Here is a 19503-nt window from a genome sequence, read left to right as displayed (position 1 = left end):
TGAACGACGGTGTAGTTCTTGGCGTGCAAGTTGGCATAGGGTGGAAGACAGGCGGCTTTTCGTTGACTCGCCGTGGCTGGACGACGTCGACCATTCCTCAGTGAAACCATGGTGCAGCGGCATGCTTGGGTCGGAGGTGCATAAAACAGTGGTCATTGTGCTGTCATCGCTGGTCGTGTAAGAGGCCTTTCTGGGTTGAGGTTGCAAATTTGCTAGTTTGTTGTGGGAGGATGTTGTTGCGTTGTTAAGCTGCTAAAAATTCACCTAGATAAAATGGCAATAGACTATAGAAATGGATTGAACTTCAATTGTATTTCTTAATTCAAGAACAATAGAGCGATTCGAGGTAGCTCCAATCTCCAGAACATTCTAGATTTAACTTCCAAGATAATCTTCCCTTACCCTCTTCTTCTTTCATTTACCAGAGACTCTTCCCTAACAAATGATGCCCACTACCCCTAGTAGAAAATAGAAATTCTATCTTAACAGCTACAAACGAAAATATGGCTCACAACCACAAAACGAAACGTTTAACACTACGTGAAAAATAACTGACTCAAAATGTGATGTATGGGACAGGCCTCAAAGCACAACGTTGAACTTCTAATAAAAACACCCCAACCGACGTCTCTTTGCTTCCATGATATATCCCTTGCTTCCATGACATATCCCCTTCTCATCATCTCACAACGGAGCCATTTAAAGATCTTCTTAATCATACTTCACGAACGCTCTTCCGCATAGCTTCAATTCCCATCTTCAATCTTCAAGTCCCTCGAACCCTCATATCCCTAACAATTCCCCTCTTCTTCACAGTACTTACCCACAAGGTGGGATAACGCTATTGAATCTCCCATAATTTCTCTCAACTATTGTCTTCTTACGATGTTGCCATCCACTTTATCAGTATCTTAGATTCTGGACAAATTTCTCCTTGGTCGTCCACGAGAGGAAGAATGGCTAAAGGTTGGATCTGATTTTCCAACTTCCTTTTCAAACAAGATATGTGAAAAATGGGATGAAGTCGTGATGTGATAAGCAGATTCAAGTGATAAGCCACCTCCCAAACCTACCTCACCACTTGAAATGGCCCATAGAAGCGTGGTGACAACTTCAAAATGTGTCGGGAGGCCAGTGATTTCTATCGGTACGGTTGTAAATGAAGGTATACCCAATCTCTTTTTTCAAAATGCTGCTCAATTCTATGTTTATCAGACTACATCTTCATACGATTTCTAGCAGATTCTAAGTTTTCCTTGAGCATCCTTGAGATCTGCTCTCTAGACCTTTGAGTAAGATCCAATGTGTTGTTAGTTGTCGTTCCTGGTACATATGATATGAGTTTGGGTGGAGAGTAGCCATATAAAATCTCGAAGGGGCGAGCTTGGTAGATGAGTGGTCTGAAGCGTTGTACCACCATTCAACCAATGCAAGCCACTAAGCCCATTTATGAGGTTTCTCCCTTGTGTAACGTCTCAAGTATGTCTCTAAACATTTATTTAGAGTTTCGGTCTGACCATCGAATTGGGGATGGTAAGCAGTACTGTGGTTGAGATCAGTTCCTTGTAATGAGAAAAAAAGACTTCTAAAAAGAGTTTACAAACACTGGATCCCTGTCTGAAACAATAAATCTTGGTAATCCATGCAATTTAAACATGTGATCCATGAATAGTTTAGCCACTATAGAAGTTGCATAGGGGTGTGATAAGGGTAAAAAATGACCTATTTTGGTGAACCTGTCGACCACCACAAGTATTAAATTGTAACCCTGAGATGTAGGCAGCCCCTCTATGAAATCCATAGAGATGTCAGTCCAGGCTTGCTGGGGCACAGGTAAAGGCTGTAACAGTTCTGCATGGGGTATTGTCTCATATTTCACAGCCTGACACGTGTCACATTCCCACACCAACCTTTTAATGTCTTTTTTCGTTCCCTTCCAATAGAATTCCATTTTTGCCCTTCGTTACGTTTTCAAATATCTTGAATGTCCACCCATTGGATTACTATGAATATATTATAGAATTTTCCTCTAAAGGATGACCCAGCCACCAACACAATTCTTCCCTTTTTAAAAACCAAACCTTGCTATAACTGGTACCCTTTAACTCATGACCAAGGTCCTACAATTTAGTAATCAGCTCATGTACCTCTACTAAATCCCCATAACTAGCCTTAAGCTCATCCACCCTTCTTGAGTGGGAAATGAGATTAAATCCAAGTATCATTCCACACTGCCCATTGCTCCTCCTTACGAGATAACGCAGCTGTCACTTTGTTTTCCTTCTCCTTTTTATAATGAATCACAAAATTGTACCCCAATAATTTATTGATCCACTTCTGTTGGGCTATTATACCCACCCTTTGTTCCAGCAACCATTTTAAAGTTTGTTGGTCAGTTTTCACAATAAATGATTGGCCTAAAAGGTAAGGCCACCACTTCTTCACAGCAGTTACCAAGGTTAGGAGCTCATTCTCGTAAGTGGAGAGAATAAGTGTCTTTGCCTTGAGGGCCTTACTCATATAGGCTAGTGACTGTCCAGCTTGCATTAAAACTGCACCAATTCCTCTTTCACTAGCATCACATTCAATAATGAATGGTTAAAAAAAATCTAGAAGTTTGAAAACTGGGGTTGTGTAACAGCTAACTTCAACTTATTAAAGGCCTCCATAGCTTCTGCAGTCCATACAAACGAATTTGTTTAGAGTAAATCTGTAAGAACGGCTGCAGTGACCCCATAGCGTCTAATAAACTTATGATAATAGCCCGTCGACCCTAAAGGCCCCCTCAAGAATTTCACATTCACTAGTTTATGCCAATCTAACTTCGTTGCAACCTTCTTAATATCTGCTGCCACCCCATTTTCACTAATCACGTGCCTTAGATAATCAATTTCAGAAACTCCAAACTGACTTTTGGATAGTTTAGCATACAACTAATGTTTTTGTAACTTTTTCAACACCTTCTCCAAATGTTTTAGGTGCTCATCCCAATATTTACTATAAACTAATATGTTATCGAAGAATACTAGTAAAAATCTTCTCAAATAGGGTTAGAACACGTTGCTCATTAACCCTGGAAAAGTCGACAGCGCATTTGTCAGCCCAAAAGGCATCACGAGGAACTCATAGTGTCCATTGTGAGTCCTAAAAGATGTCTTCTCCACATTTTCAAGTACTACCCTTATTTGGTGATATCCGAGTCTTAGATCTAACTTGGAAAATACCACCGATCCATGTAATTCATCCAGTAGCTAGTCCATAACTAGAATTGGAAATTTATCCCTTACTATTTCTTGATTAAGCACCCTATAATCGATGCACACATGACAACTCCCATCCACCTTACGCACCAACAACAACGTTGAAGAAAAAAGGCTAGAACTGGGCCTTACAACTCCTGACTCTAACAAGTCAACCCTAATTTTTTCGATCTCCTCCTTTTGATAATGAGGACATCGATATGGCCTTGTAGTGATGGGCTGAGTACCATTCTTAAAGGTGATTTTGTGGTCATATGCACGTGAGGGGGGCAACCCCTTTGGAATTCCAAAAACTCCTTGAAACTTTGTGAGGACTTTTTGCACCTCCTCCCCCACTGACAGACTTTCACCTCTTCATTTCCTATCAACAAGTGCAGGAACAACCAATTCCCTTTGTTAATAAACTTCAACAAAGACTTATTAATCCCTTCTAGAGTGAGCTCCTTCAAACTCAGCCCTATTAACTCAATTCCCATACCACCATACATAAATTTTATTGTGAGCTAAGTGAAATCTCAAATAATCAGACTAAGGGTTTCCAACCATTTCACATCCAACACTACATCACAGCCCCAAGGGCTAATACATAACAAGGAGAGTGGAAATAAGTGCCTTGTATTTTTGCTTCGACTGCACTACAATACCCTTCACTATGGATAATCTATGCACTTGCTATTTTCACAGCTCATCTGTGTTTCATCCACCATCAGTCTAGTCTTCTTAGTAATTGAAGGATCGAAAAAGTTATGCATATTGCCCAAATCAATTAAAATCACCACCTACTCTCCTCCAATCCTACCAAGCAACCCCATAGTTTTAGAGTTAGGTGTCCCCGTGAGTACATTAAGTGAAATTTTAGGCTCTACATTCATTGGTTGAGAAGGTAACTCTCATTCCTTGGTTAATTCAGTAATTGTATCCCCTTCCCCCAAAGTGTTTTCTACCTCATCTTGGCCTTGTAATAGATAAATTCTAAGGGTCTTACACACATGAGTTGGGTTCTATTTTTCTTCACAGTGATAGCATAGGTCTTTTCTCCTCTTTTCATCAATTGTAGTAGATGATATCTACCTATTAGTAGAATTATACTTTTGGTTTCTAATGTTGCCTTCCCCACTCTGGCCAAATGTATTAAAATAACCCCCTGTTGAATCCCCTCCTCTCTCAATATTAGTTTTAAGGGATTTCTTTTTGTGCTACCCAAATACTCCTCCTGATTTCGAGCTAACCCAAAAGCAGCATTTAAGGTAAGACGATGAAACATACAAATAGGTAACTTGATCTTGTCTTTGAGGCCGCTTAGAAAATAGCTTACCTTGTGATAATCTGGAAGGCCTCTTAATCTGTTGGAGGGGCCTTTGATTTGTGCTTTATAAGCTGCCATTGTTTTCGTTTGTTCAAGACGAGTGAGAGTTTCCATGGGATCGTCATAAGTTGTTGGTCCAAAACAGACCATCATTGCACGAACAAAATTTAGATTCTAAGTTGTAGGTCTCCATGGAAGTGATTCTAATTTTGATTTTGGCCAAATTTTTGGTAGGATTATTGTTTATTTATGTATTTATTTTTCATATAATAATTTAGATCTTTTCATTTTTGGAAAAATATCAGAATTTCAAATTTTACTATTAATCAATATTATTTAGAATTTTCTCAGTATTTTGAACGAATCTCTTGTCTTCTCTGTTTTAATTATCTGCTAAAACTACATATCAGAATAAATCTAAATTATGTCCAGCATAAGCTCCTCAAATATTTTTTCTTTTAACTTTGACCCCAACCTGATCAATTTTCTATGTCCGCCCCTAGTTTTAGTGCTGCAACCGCATCAAGCAACTTTTATGTCTCTTGAGAATTACGAAGGCATAGAAGTTATATAACTGCACTAACTCTTCTTCGAGATGTGGAAAAGTAGCTTACGAATTAAATACGCATAGAAAACCTAGATAGGTTTCGACTTTCCTGATCAGTTGCCAAGACCTAGGCCGTAAAAAAAAGACAAGAAAAGCTCCTCTAGTAGTTGATTGCATGGCGGCAGACAGGCGCAAAACACACGTATCTTCCATCCCACGTTGTCGAATTTACCACCCTGCAGTCACACATAACAAGCATAATATGTAGTAAGATCTCTCTAGAAGTACCATTTTTCATGCAGAAGATCAACTTATAGTTTATTATAATGTTTGATTTAGGTTAATTACGTCGAGATTCTCGTACTGGCAATCCAACTGACACATGGATTACACGAGGACATGATCATGTGTGTCAGAAGTACTCTTACTCCTATTAGACTAGGGGTCAGATCATCATCATCTAAATTTTGAGATCTCTATATATAAACCTCAAAATCTTCTTTCATATAAGGCTCAACATCCTCTGCATTTTGAAATCTAAAAGAAACCGACATACCCACAGAAGAAAACGTCTAGGGCAGCTAGGATTAATGGCGCATATAAAGCTGTTTGTAATATGCCTTTTGCTAGTATTTATTTGTTCTGCATGGCTTTCCTCCGCACATTATTCCCAAGGCCAAGGTATTTCCGTTCTTTCTCTTACATACATGTATATACGTTTTTATGCAATATTAGTGTTACAGACTTAATGCAGTGAATTAAGATTTATCCATTGAGGGTACGTAACATTGATCTTCTGTATACATTTTTCCATAGATGTTGATGTTGATTCAAGTGCAAAGGTAATTAGATGTTTCTGTTCGTTTTTCTGCCTAGTAAGAGATCATGTAGTACTATTAGGTTAGATTTGAAGAATGGTCATGTTATTTTATTAGGGACTTATGGAAGATGAAAGACTTGCAACAGATACAAGCAAGAGGATAAAGGAAAGGAAACTGGCCATAGACAGCATCATGCAGAAGCAAGAGCAGAAGAAGAAGGAGAAGAAGAAAGAGGATGGTGCAGTTGCAGGGACGACAACGTCAAATATCTCAAGATCAAACCAAGTTGCTGGGAAGTACAAAACTAGTGAAGATCAAGGGATTAAAGGGAAGAGTAGTGGCTCTAACGTAGAACGTCGTAAGGGAAGCAGCTTTACTCGTTCTTCTGAAGTTAAGAACATGGATGAGGCAGGTTTTATACCTTTCAATGCTGACTACCATCCACCAAGGCACCATCCACCTAAGAATAACTGAAGAAAATCAATAAATTAAATTAGCTTTTTAATTAATTAATAATAAAACTTTCTGCCTTACCTAGCTACGTAGTATTTCACTAGTCTTTAATTCCTTTTCTTTTTAAATGTGTGCAAGAGATCAGTAATTTCATTTTTTTTTTTTTTTTAATGATTGATCTAATAATTAAAGCTCTAAATTAACAAGACTTGGCTTTGCCCTTGCACACTATCAACTAAATACATAACAGATAATTACATCAAAATTAATTAAAGCAGCTAGCATTAATTACATATAAGCTGTGTGCTAGAAAAATTTTATTTACAAACTGGTGCAGATCAGAGCATATCCTTCGTACTATTGACAAGATAAGGTTTTTAATTTACAAAAAAATTAATTATAAAAAGTACTTATCTTACAAAATAAATCTTATCGCCTGCACAATTTGTAAATAGAAAGATGAGCTGATTCTTAACATCAATTTACAGTAGTTACCCGAATAAGGCCGCCATGCAAAAACCAGTACAGGGACAGAAAGTAGTAGTACTATTCCTAGTCCTGGTAGCGGTGAAGAATGCCGCACGAACGTACGAGATCACCCAGAATCAAATCCTAAAAACAAAAAATACATTCTTTCTAATTTTTTTTTCCTAACGCCTAATATAGGGAGTACCGCATTTATCCGTTCGAACAAGGCCACAAAACCATCTCTCTCTAAATTCCTCACCTACAAAAATCAAAATTCTGACCCTTTTCACCTTCCTTGGAAAGGAAATCCGCTACCATGTTCGCTTCACGAAAGATATGAGATAATTCGAATTTTTTATTATTTTCTACGTAATTAATTTCAGAGTTCTTCCTCTGTTTTTTTCGTAATTTTCACTCTTCCTAAATTCTGTGTCCTTGATCTCAATCCTTTTAAGAGTTTCTGCTATTAACCACCCTCAGAATATCGATCGAAGTCATGGGTACTGGAGAGATTTTCTTTATTTTCAGAAGAAACTTTGTGGGGTTACAATACTCTGTTTCCTTGAAGATTGGAGGCGGCATGCAGCTGAGCAGTAAGTACTTCGATCACAGGTTCGTAAGTGATCAAGGGAGTTTGATCAAAGGATGAGGAGTAAGGGACTGTCTATATAATTTGGTAACTGAGGACTTGTAGCAAGTTGCCTGAATTAATAGGGTTGGAACTTCGCATGCCTAGCTTATCATGGTTTACTTCCAGTATTTGATAATTTATAACAATGGACAAGGAAAAGGGGTAAATTTGTCATTTCAGACTCTTACGAGCTGCTTTAAATTAGAAGCAGCACATACAAGTAGTGATGATATAAATATCATGTTTGGTTCGAAAAGAAAAGAAAATAATAAACTACTATTGCATATATACCTCACAAATAGTGAACTACTAATTAGCTTCGCCATTCCAAGTTAGTCCATCCAAAGTGGGTGCCAGACCTGCAAACATAAAACATTAATTAAAAAAAAAGAAACCGATCAAAGCTTCAGCAACTAAAATGAAAAATCCATAGATTCGAAGAGAGAGTCCCTGAGGACCCAACCATGGAACCCTGGAGACAAAATTCAAGATGCTTCCCAACAAGATATTAATTAACAAGAAACTGGTAAGCTATATATGAAAAGCTATATGTCTTACCACATCAGGTCTGGTTTCAGGAAGAATGTCATTAGGCAGGTGCAAAGTATATGCTAGTTGTGATGCTCTTCCTTCCAAACTCTTAAGAGAAAAGAGATCACAATGAGAAGGGACCAAGGTAACCAACAATTACAGATGCATATAGAATTAAATGTGTAGTATGAAAACTAGGTCAGGACAACATGCAAAGCACGTTTGCCTAGTCAGGTGAGACAAGGTTTTTAATAAAAAAATTTTGATTTTTCACAAAAGCAATCCATCTATGCCAACATAAGCAAGAAAAATATCCATCCATCTAAAAAGCCATTTCGGACAATTATATATCAAGTTCAAAGCATAACACATTTTTGTGTTGAAGTAGGGTCAAAGCATAACACATGAAAACATGTGGCACCATACGACAAATGATTTTCAATATCAACACTCTTAGAATATTTATTTTCTAGGTCTTGAATAGATAGTTTCTATTTTCTTCATTAAAAATTTACAAAATTATGCTTTTCTACGCTTTAAGATCACTCAAAAGTGCATTTTAAGCAAATATTTGTAAATTCGCTTTGCTTTGTCCTTGGGGTTTTGCGCTTTTACCAACACCGGATCAACCCAACACCATCGAGGCTAACAATCTTTTATACAAGTGTAATTAAAAATTAGACAAATAAAAGGAAAGAAGGAAACATAATAGTTACTTAAATGACAATGCATCAATAGCAAAAAGGACACCTTCCTTGATAAATGAACTCAGGAAAATATCAGAAAGCTTTTGCAGAATCATCTCAGCAATATGTAGAGCTACTAAGAGCACATGCTGATCCTTTCGAGTGAACACTCCGGCCAAAAAACTGCTGATTAGGAAAAAAAATCGTCAGTTCAAGAGAAATATTATCAGGATTAATACTGTAAACACAAGATAGCCTGGTTCACCTTGAAATGTTGGTATTCTTAAGTAATTCAAGAAGCATGTCAGATTTGCTGAAATAAACTAACTTGTTGATAATAGAAAGGCAGCCATAACAAACATATAAATTTGCACCAGAATTAACTACCTGTGCAAGGGGTGAAGGCAACATTACAAAGCCATATAAGGAAAAAAATCAATTTACTGCTATATACCACAAAACCAACCTGGATCAACAAGGGAAGTATATCCATTCCGAATTTTTGCAGAAGACTGGGGGAATTAACTAAAACAGAATTCCTTATCCAACACCTGTTGAGCATCTTGATCTCTAGCTGTAGTAGGTAGAGCTCATTCAGCAACTTCAGAACTTCATAAACCTGAGAATGAAAAAATAGCAATAAAACCACCATTCCGTTTCCTCTAATAACACTATGGAACGCGTGAATTAAATTCCATAGTCACGTGCAAAATTAGAAAGCAATAACTGAATCTATAACAATGAGAATCTCACACTAAAAAATAAATGCAAAAACCTCTATACTACAATACGACAGGGCTCATACTTTACCCATAAAAAAACAATATATGGCTCATAATTAAATTTCGGCAGTCACATACATAGTTGAAAACAATCCATGTACCCAAAACCCAATGATATAATATCAAACCTACACGAATACCATGATGTTCTGTCATTAACCATATTCCTAACCCAAGTCTCCAATCCGAATGCTTTCTTTTCAGAGAGGCTGTAGCAAAAGACTTTCAAGGATAGTAGTTTTGTTAACTAAGAGTAGTACTCTCTCTAACAAAGCAATTCCTCAAACCCTTTTACACTTTCAATCTCCAAAGACACGCCAATACTACACGACTTCTTTTATTATAACAGTTGATTACAGATTACAGGAGGACTTCCCACAATGACCTCACCTAAATCTTCAAACTCGGTCCATTCTCCCAGACAATTTTCTAAGACAGGGAACATCAGAATGTGAACCCATTTTCTTTCTCTTCCTTTAATATGCTTTTGCTAATGACTACTTGGGCTAACATTTCCCCTACACTAATGGGCTCGAGAAATAAATCGTCCCACAAAGAAACAAATAGTGTATTAGTTTTTAGATATAAAATTGTGACCTTGTATAGGTGTCATCCCCACAAATTAGTAAATGTTTAGAACAATTAAGTACAAAGTAAATAGAGCTAAGCATGGAGCCAATTCTTTGTTACACAGTCAGCCCTGCAAACTACAGGGGATGGTAGCAATGTAGGATAAAATCATCAAATCCGTATATGGAAAATGGATAAACAAAAAATGAAATATAAACATAAATGACAAAAAACAACTGCAGATAAAGAAGCCAAACCATATGCATGAAGTGGTGGGCTTACCAAGTAGGATGGCGATCTACCACCACCTGCATTCGTGTAACCACCCATATCAGGTTCTTTTTGCACATCTTTGGCGTTGAACCAAAGCCATCACCAAGAAGTCCAGCACTCTTAACATGATTAAGGGCAGTTTCCTGGAACCAAAAGCAGGAGGAATAAGGCAATAGCTCAGAAAAAAAATCTCAGACACATGTTATTCAAGAAAAACATAACGGCCTGTTAAAGGATGTAATTTTGGTTTTTAAAGAAGTGGTATATAATTTGAAGAATTAATCGTACCTGCAAATGATTCATCAATGTCTCTATAGAAGTTGTATGATCGGCACCTATTTCATATGATCTAATAGAAAAATTCTGCCGGAACACCAAACCATCCTGAACAATTCTCCCAAGACCAAAAGGGTCAATGAGCATGTCAGGCTGCCTAGGTTTCCAATCAAGTATCATCCACTGCTTCTCAGCAGCCAAGAAGATTGTGGTGATAGCGGCAAGAAGCATGCTCCAATCAGGTAACGTGTTAATGAAAGTCCTAGGGGCAGGTGACAATGTGTCATGATTCATATACTTTTATTTTAAGCAGAAAGTTATGATACTAACCTCCATTAACCTGGTTATAAGTTGTACTTTTTCCTTGTTCTTCTCATTGAAAGCCTCAAGAGCTTCTTTGTATTGTTTCTCCTGTATCAAATTATAAACCCAAATCCACTGGTTCTGATTCGGTTTTCTACTATAAATCAAAGTAAGATGTTGGATTATTCAACGTAATATGCACAGCAAAACTTAATAGAGACCAAATTTGGTATTAGATAAGTGCTTTACCTTCTTCTGGCAGGTATGCCCCACTGGATCGGGTAGTGCTTCAAGCTCCTGATAGATCCCATCCATTTTATTTAAGATCAGAACAAAATAGAAAAAATGCAGTCTTACATTTTTCACAACAATTATTGCACTCAACCGACTTTATGTATCTACAAATAACACCTTAAAGTCTCACAATTACAAACGCCAATATTACAACAAAAAACTTGCTAGTACTGAATATTCTATTAAAACAATAGTACTGGATATTTGGTTGGCTTGAATTATTCAACTGGCCTGCATCAAAGACTTTCAGAGGGCCACCTTTGAGTTAACAAATTACCTTGCTTTGCATTGAAAAGGTTCACAAAAAACAAATGATTCTAAAAATTTTCGGGTCTTAGATGAAAACACCCTGTCGCAAGCTCAATCTTTAATGTTTTTTGTTTCAGATCTCGACTTTCAGTGATTGTTTGAACCTATATAAGCCTTGTAAAAGTTCATGGGAATTAACATCGAGAAAATAAACCTCGTTGGTAGTATCTAAGTTTTCTAGGCATTTTACCTCCTCTCCAATATATTTAAAAAAAAAAAACACCTCATTTTCCAATAAGATTGCAAAGACATTACCGCAAATTATAACAAGATCTTGACAACACAATAACCAATCATGAACAAGCCTTCAATAAGACATAATCAAAAAAAATCTAGAAAACGAAATAGATATATAATAAAAAAAATAAAAAAACTTGTTCTGGAAAACAAATACCTAGTTCCCTTCCGTCACTGCCTCCATACGTTGACCAAATCTTCACTTTCTGCAGATCCCAGTCCCAAACCAGAAAAAGAAAAAAAAGTTATCCAGGCGAGGCCAAACACTGGATTCGCACACTTGAAAAGAAACTTGAAACTTGAATCACATCTTCCGGCTTCTTATAAAGAAACTTAAAGCAGTGCATACCAAACAGTAAACTGAGATTGGATATTTCTCAGATTTCTTCAACAAAATGAAAAACACGAAAGGAAAAATTCAGGCTTTACAAGTGAGAGCGAAAGAAGGCCGGAAAGATCAAAAGAAAAATAGAAGGCAAAGACTTTGAAAACCCAAAGATAAAGTAAAGATAACACGAAATGGAGTCAATCCAACAGTGATCTTCTTTTTATGGTTTTCCAGTTGCAGATCTAACAGTAACACGAACACCGAAGCACTCAACTTGCTAAAAACGCCGAGACATTCACTAAAACGGCAAAAAACTATAACACCAAAAAAAAAAATCTTTCAAAAAATCAACTTGGAGATCTAAATTAAAGAAAGATGACTTAGAAAATAGAATAATAAAAATAGAAGGAAGCAGTTTTGATAGTTTTGCTTTGCCTTTTGTGGTTTGGAGGGTGCAAAAGTGGTTTTGTTTGGGGAGAATGGGGCTGCCAACGGAGACTTAACTGAGACAAACTATGAGAATCGGAAGCTCTAGGGGAAGTATGAGAGAGAGGGAAGAACCACAATGCGAAGAATCGAAAGCCTTTGAGCAGATTCCCATGGAGTAGGCTGCCGTCAAAAAAAAAAAAAAACTTCAGATCTCAAAGAATCTTACATTCAGATGTAAAGAAGCAAAAAAAAAAAAAAAATCAGATCAGAAGAAGAAAATAAAAAAAAACTCCACCTTTCCCGTGAAGAACGGTGTTCTTCGTTGGCTGACCTAGGCTGCAATTTTCTTCATTTTCTTTGAGACCAAACAAGGGAAACGTCTGTAGAGAGGAGATTTGAGATATTTGAGAGACGGTTGAAGAATCGTGAGGGCAGAGAGAGAGAATCGGCGAAAAACAGAGATAGCTGAGAGAGAGTAGGTCTGAAGGAGAGAATATACAGAGGATTGAGAGAGCGAGAGAGTGGGAGGGGAGAAGCTTCGAGAGAATGGACATTCCGTTTGATAGCCGTTAAAACAAGACTTTCCGCTCCGTTAAAACAAGAATTTCCGTTTAATGGCGTTAAATAGCCACTTATATAATAGTAGAGATATAGGATATACTACTCTCACTTAAGAATCCGAGATGAAAGATATTATCAATGATTTCTCGTATAGTGCACTGTCCAGAAGATAAATTCAGCAAGTTTTTTCATTTGCAAACTGGTGTGGTGAGATTGCCTTTGAAGCCTGTACGAAAGGGCCTGCAACAGGACATAGCCGGATATCGCCCTACAAAGCAGCCATGAAATCAAATGGATGTAAAATACCTATTTAGCACTATCTGCCTTTGGTGATATCCTGGTTGTTTGTGGTAATGACAACCATCTACAAGCACAAGCTAAATCACCAAAGTATTCATTAGTTGTGAAAGGATAAACAAGATGGTGGTTATAACTTTCTTTGCCATGATCTAGGACAAGATGATACCTGGCAATGTTTGTCTTGGATCACATTTTATTTGACAGTCTTCTGGATGTTTAGATACCATTGGATGAGTTACGTGGCAGGGTTATATTAGTTTCTTACAATGTCATAAACATATCAAGCGTGAGCAAAAATCGGTGATAGAAAGAATTTTTAAACTCCTCACCAACCTAAATTGCTTAAAAATTTGGTGCTTGGTATATTTAGCTTTCACTTATCAAAAGAGAAATGAAACAAGAAAAAAATTGAGGGATGAATAAGCAAACCCTAATTTAATAGAGTATTTAAAAAATGACTATGAGACGTATGCAAGTAGTGTTGTATTATACCTCACATACTGACTTCCCTATCAGCCAAGAAAGGTTCTTTCTAACAGTTGGATGCATGAAAATCATCATGTCCCATGGATTAATCAGGAAGCAATCCAAATTTGATCATCTCACCAAGTAGTTCAGAAATTGAATCTAGATCACCTTCCTGATGGAAAGCATTAAGCATCACTGTACAAATACCTTCATCAGGCGAAATACCATCCGATAACATCATACAGAAAAAATATTTTGTTTCATTTATTAGGCACCTTTTGCACAATCTATTGATCACAGCACTGTAATCTCTGATTGATGCTTTAAAACCCTTCTCCACCATTTTACGAAAGAATACTACTGCCCTACGCACATCCCCCTTTGCACAATGTGCTTTAACCAACGTGGTATAAGCAACTTTTGTCAAATTGAGCTTTTGATTCTCAATAGAAACCAGTAGCCTGTCAGCATCCCTCAGGTCTCCATAAATACAAAGACCATCAATGAGGACATTATATGTGACAGAAGTAGGCTCCAAATTATGCAGTAGCATATCATTGTGTAACTGAAAAGCTTTTCTTGTGTCACCAGCTTTACAGAAACACTGGATAATTGTATTATATGTTATTTGATCCGGAGACAGACCCACAGCACGCATATCCTCAAGTAATTGAACAGATTCTTGCAACCTCCTCTGTTTGCATAGTCCCTTAATAAGTATGGTGTAAGTAATATGAGTAGGCATAACAGCTTTTGCTTCCATCTCCCAAAGCAATTCAAGCATGCCCTGCATATTCCCTTCCTCACAGTATGCATTCATGAGAGTGGTATAAGTAACCACACTTGGAACCAATCCATGAAGCCTGATAATGTCCAAAAGGCTTCGAGCCTCACCTAACTTATTGTTTTTGCAGAATCCATGAATAAGAGTATTGAAAGTGACAATACTAGGAGTAATCCCTTTTTTAACTAATCTTTTGTATAATAACACGGCTTTTTCAATATTACCATGTTTTACAAACCCGTTCATCATGATATTATACAGCGCTATATTATCCACCAAGTCATTTGCTATCAGTTTATCAAAATAGTTCTTTGCCTCTGATATATTCCCTTTCTCACACAGACCCAACAAAATGGCTCCATGGGTAAAATAATTTGGAAATATTCTCCTCGAGCACATTTCCTCATATAGATGGATGGCCCTCTGGACTTCTCCTTTCTTGCAGAGGCCATGAATGAGGATAGAATAGGTTATAGTATCTGGTTTCAAGCCAAAAGTTTCCATCTCATAAAGCAATCTTAATGCTTCTTCAACCCGCTGACTTTTACACAAACTGCTAAGCAATATACTGTATGATATTATGCTCAACTGAAAACCCCGAGAAAGCATCTCTTCCCGCAACTTAAGGCCTTCATCAATATTGCCTATCTGGCAATGCCCACATATCAGTATTGTATATGTAACTAGATCTGGATTAAACCCTTTAAGCAGCATGTCTTGAATGACCTTCCAGGCCCCACTCATCAATCCAAGTAGTTGAAACCCCTTAGCAAGAATTTTGTAGGTTACTATATCAGGCACTACACCATGCTTCTCCATGTTATTTTTGAACTCTAAGGCTTCTTCCATGGAACCTGCTACACATAGCCCATGAATGAGAATATTGTAACTGTATGAATCGGGAAAAATTCCATACTTGAGCATCACACAAAAAAATGACTTTGCAACATCTACAAAACCCAATGTACAGAACCTTGACATGATGGTATTGAAAGAAACAATGGAAAGTCCGGTATCCTTCCCTTCGACATCCTGCAGATACGAAACTGCATCTTGTAGCCTGGATTGCTCACAGAGGCCATCTACAATTATGGAATGAGTGTACTCATTCTGAGGAGTTCCACTAACTTTGATGTCAGTATGCATATCCCACATGGTTTCAGTCCGCCTCAAGTTGTGCAACAGACTGTTATATGTTTGTATTGATGCATGCATGTTCAGATCTTTCATCTTGGCAAGAACAAAGAGAGCATCTTGAACCATCTCAAATCTCGAATAACCAAATGCTAGCATATCCCAAATCACAGTATTCGAATCCCAGTCCCTGAAGCTATTGAGAAGCAGTTCACAAAGTGAAGGTGCGGAACCAGAGCCTACCAGAAATCACGAGAAGTCTATCAATAATAAATTCAGTCCCTTCTCAATGTAACTGATGCTGTACAATCCAACACAAATTCAAAGGGAAAAAAAGTGCAAAATCCAATAATTTTCTCAGCTCAGGTCAGCCCAGACCAGTGCAAATTAAACATTAGTCATTAGTTGATAAAAGGTTTTGAATTTAGGGAAACCAAAAGAAAATAATTTCAATTCCTTTTCCTTGGCTATAAACTATTATCCATAAAATGACCCTTTATCCTAATAGAAACGATGGAATACCACACCTTCCTCTTCTACCATTTGCTTTATAACCAACTGCATCTCCTTGAACCGCTTTTTCTCCGCCAGAACATGCGAAACAATGAACCGCGAAGCCCTCGAATGCCGAAACTGATACCTATCCTTTAACAGATGGAAAAAATCCACAGCAAAGTCGGGACTCTCAACCCTCAGTACATCGATAATCTGATCCACCTGAGTCCAATTCAGCGTTAGAACGACAGTCCGAAAATAATCCCCACAGAAAAATCTTATCAAGCCGAAGCTCCTTAAACCGGCGAGAATTTCTCCAACCGTGTCGCTAGTGTTTGGAATGGCGGAGGAACTGGCGGGCTCGTCTTCAAGCTTTGCGGCGGAGACCGAGGGTTTGGTGAAGAGGATGGAAGAGAGGGGAAGAAGGGTTCGGAATCTTGCTGGGAAATGGAGAGGGTTCTTCCATTGGCGTAGGTGGTGGAGCATTGACTGGGGGCTAGGGTTTTAGGAAAAGGAGCAGTTCGCTCGTTTGTTTGTTTCCCGGGAAAATTTGGGACAATTGAGTGGAGAGGGACGCAGAAGTTGCAGGGTGTTGAGAGGGGGCTTGGGATTTGAAGAAGCTTTTAGGTTCAATAGGCGAGAGAGATACGTATCAAAAAAACAAAAATAGGCGAGAGAGAGATTAGGGTTTTAGAGAGCCGTTGATTTCGCGGCAATTTTGAAGGTTTAGTGATAAAGAAAGAAAAAGAGACGACACAGATTCTTATTGTGGCGGTGAGTGGTATGGTCTTCTTGAGTTCTCAACTCTAACATGTGGCTATTGGCCAATCATTAGTCAAGTTAAAACAGCCTCGTTTTAACTTTTAATAAAAATAAACACTATTTTGCCCACCCATTTGTACCGCTCTATTTGACCGTTCTGTAAAAAAAATTTTTTTTTTTACTTAATGATTAAAGAAATAATTTTAAATATATTGATTTTTTTTTATTTTTTAAAAATATTTAAATGCATTAAAAAAATGTAAAAAAAAAAAATTACACTGGACGGTTTGCCCAGCGGTCAACATAGAGCGACATAGTAGCCACACCCTTTAACAAAAGTTTTTTTTTTTTTTTTTTTTGCTTTGTTTAAGAAAAGTTTTATATACCACGTTTTTATCCAAATTTTTATTCAATTGTATTAAAAATAGTTTTATTCATCAATTATATATATATATATATATATTTGTTTGAAAAATAGGAACTAACAAAAAGATTAGATGGGATCAAATCACTATAGTGGGCTCAAAGTGTAGTGCATTGCATACCAATTTAATCATAATGATAATAATTGCTGATGTCGTGTTTAGTAGCATGGGCAACTCGACGATCCCTCCATTCGACCTTCAATATCCAAGGAGATGAAGGTTTGGGGTGGTGAGGGACACCTCTCATGCTTAAGTTAGAATTATCTCTTTATGTAGGAATGTAAAGAAAAAGTGTTCAGAGAGTTCTACCTGAGCCCGGGACGTGTTTATATATCCGGTCATCGTGGTTCCCACCCACTGCTAGCAGATTGTGCAAGGGTGTACAGGACACTGTACTGGTGGCAGGCTTCCACCTGTCATGTTAGTCATCGACCTGCCATATTGTGCGTGGATCACTAGTCTGTCCCCTGCAGCAAGTAAGAGTGGGAGGTGCGCGCACTACCTTGGCCACAGAGGTGAGTGGACGTTCGGCTCTATCGTTGCGTGCTAGTTTTCCAGATCATTTAATGCAGTATGCTTGTTGTCCCACGGTGTGGGATGTGGTCTAAGCAGGTGACGTGACCAGTCACCATATCTGAAGGGCCTCCTAGGGCCCGGCCCAATCCTCTTTCCTTCATTGGTTCTATACTAGACCATTTATTGGCCGGTTTGGGCCCTGAGGGGGACCAAACCCCACTCGACCCAAGTGGGGAAGTAAATCCTCTTCTCAATAATAATAATAATAATAATAATAACAACAACAACAGTAACAACAACAACAATAATAACAACTAGAGCTTGAACGATTAATGATTAAAGAAAAGATATTTGCAACCGTGAATTGTGCAACAGCCGCATAATCGTTTTGAAAAAAGTGAATAAAACATGGGACCCACATGAAAAAATTTAATTTTTTAATAGTGGATCTCACTATTTTTCAAAGCGATTACGCGGCGTTTATACACTTCATGGTTGTATGTAGACAACGACATACCTACATAGGGGCGGGGGGCCGTGTTAAAAAAATAATAATATATATTATTTTTTTATAATTTAATAGGATTATATTAATATTATTTTGTGTTGGCCCCTCTAAAAAATTATCTTGACCCTTCTAAAAAATTATTTTAATTTTATAGATTATAAATTACTTATAAGTTCAATTAGATTCAATACTTGATGATTTTATTTCTTTAAAAGAATGCAAGTTACAATTTAGACATTTTGTGTTTCTTTTGTTTGATATATTTGTATGAGTGTCTTTATGTTATTTCAATGATATATTGTTCTTGACATATCATATAGTTTTAACTTTGCTTGGCCCCCCTGAAACAAATTCCTAGTTTCGCCACTGTATGTAGAATTACTCTTATGATTAATCCATCAATTTTTGTTCATTTAATATTTTTTTATTAAGATATTCACATAATTCTCAAATCAAACCTTTTAATTATCATCTATTTTAGCATCATCCTCTCAACATTTCATAATGTGATATCAAATGATGGACCTACAAGTTGGACATAACAAATAGTTTCCATTCATTTAATATTGTATAATGGGATAATGGAATTGTGATGTAAAAAGGATGGTGAGTAGCATTAATTTTCTCAAATCAATAGTTTTTTTCCTTGAATAAATGGTTATGCAGTTTTGAGTCTGTAAAGAGTTCTACATAGTAGATGACCATAATATTAAGATTAAATATAAAAGATTAAATCTATTTCTTCCTATAAGTTTAAGTTTTTGGGATGAGTGGTAATTTCACATGCTATCAGAACAACAGTCTTGAGTTTGAACCATAACTCTACAGTCTATTCCATTTAATTAAATATTATAATTTTATTGTAAAATAGATCTAACGCATCATATGAAGTCATGTCAGTTTATAGATTTACTTTTGTGTGATCTTTTTGAGGTTACAATACTTCTCTAAGATAAAATATAAAAGATTAAATCTATATTTTTCTGTATATTTAAACTATTGGGATAAGTGGTTGAAATAGGAAAGCTAAACTTGCTTCATCTTCA

The 19503-nt window shown here is 37.1% G+C and overlaps 3 protein-coding genes and 1 long non-coding RNA gene across 6 annotated transcripts in view; 1 reads left to right on the top strand and 3 right to left on the bottom strand.

Annotated features, from left to right (window-relative positions):
• Positions 1-7634: 7634 nt before the first annotated feature.
• Positions 7635-16886, bottom strand: LOC121257279 (putative pentatricopeptide repeat-containing protein At1g13630). 3 transcript variants are annotated; one of them, XM_041158234.1, is made up of 5 exons: positions 16279-16886; positions 13858-15990; positions 13175-13333; positions 8045-8125; positions 7635-7845 (listed from the first exon to the last, which is right to left on the bottom strand). In XM_041158234.1, the coding sequence occupies exons 1-2, from the start codon at positions 16730-16732 to the stop codon at positions 13937-13939; spliced, it is 2508 nt and encodes an 835-aa protein (XP_041014168.1). In that variant the 5' UTR covers positions 16733-16886; the 3' UTR covers positions 7635-7845; positions 8045-8125; positions 13175-13333; positions 13858-13936. The 3 variants fall into 3 exon arrangements, with proteins under 3 accessions (XP_041014168.1, XP_041014170.1, XP_041014169.1); XM_041158236.1 differs by having other exon boundaries at positions 13175-14028; positions 14109-15990; XM_041158235.1 differs by lacking the exon at positions 13175-13333.
• LOC121258775 (E3 ubiquitin-protein ligase UPL4-like) lies at positions 8721-9355 on the bottom strand. The gene is made up of 3 exons (XM_041160316.1): positions 9170-9355; positions 8969-9090; positions 8721-8886 (listed from the first exon to the last, which is right to left on the bottom strand). The coding sequence occupies exons 1-3, from the start codon at positions 9353-9355 to the stop codon at positions 8730-8732; spliced, it is 465 nt and encodes a 154-aa protein (XP_041016250.1). The 3' UTR covers positions 8721-8729.
• LOC121257281 (phosphatidylinositol 4-kinase gamma 5-like) overlaps positions 10226-19503 on the bottom strand; it is a 24149-nt gene continuing 14871 nt past the window's right edge. The window contains exons 4-5 of the mRNA XM_041158238.1: positions 10617-10889; positions 10226-10471 (exon numbers count right to left, since the gene is read on the bottom strand). Of these exons, the coding sequence (XP_041014172.1) occupies positions 10334-10471; positions 10617-10889 (411 nt within the window). The 3' untranslated portion in view covers positions 10226-10333. The remainder of the gene's footprint in view (positions 10472-10616; positions 10890-19503) is intronic.
• LOC121257282 overlaps positions 18302-19503 on the top strand; it is a 22776-nt gene continuing 21574 nt past the window's right edge. Inside the window, exon 1 of the long non-coding RNA XR_005939188.1 lies at positions 18302-18450. This is a non-coding gene — a long non-coding RNA (uncharacterized LOC121257282). The remainder of the gene's footprint in view (positions 18451-19503) is intronic.

Source organism: Juglans microcarpa x Juglans regia, chromosome 3S (assembly GCF_004785595.1).
Source record: "Juglans microcarpa x Juglans regia isolate MS1-56 chromosome 3S, Jm3101_v1.0, whole genome shotgun sequence".
Classification (NCBI taxonomy): domain Eukaryota; kingdom Viridiplantae; phylum Streptophyta; class Magnoliopsida; order Fagales; family Juglandaceae; genus Juglans; species Juglans microcarpa x Juglans regia.
This window is presented reverse-complemented; position numbering and strand designations above follow the sequence as displayed.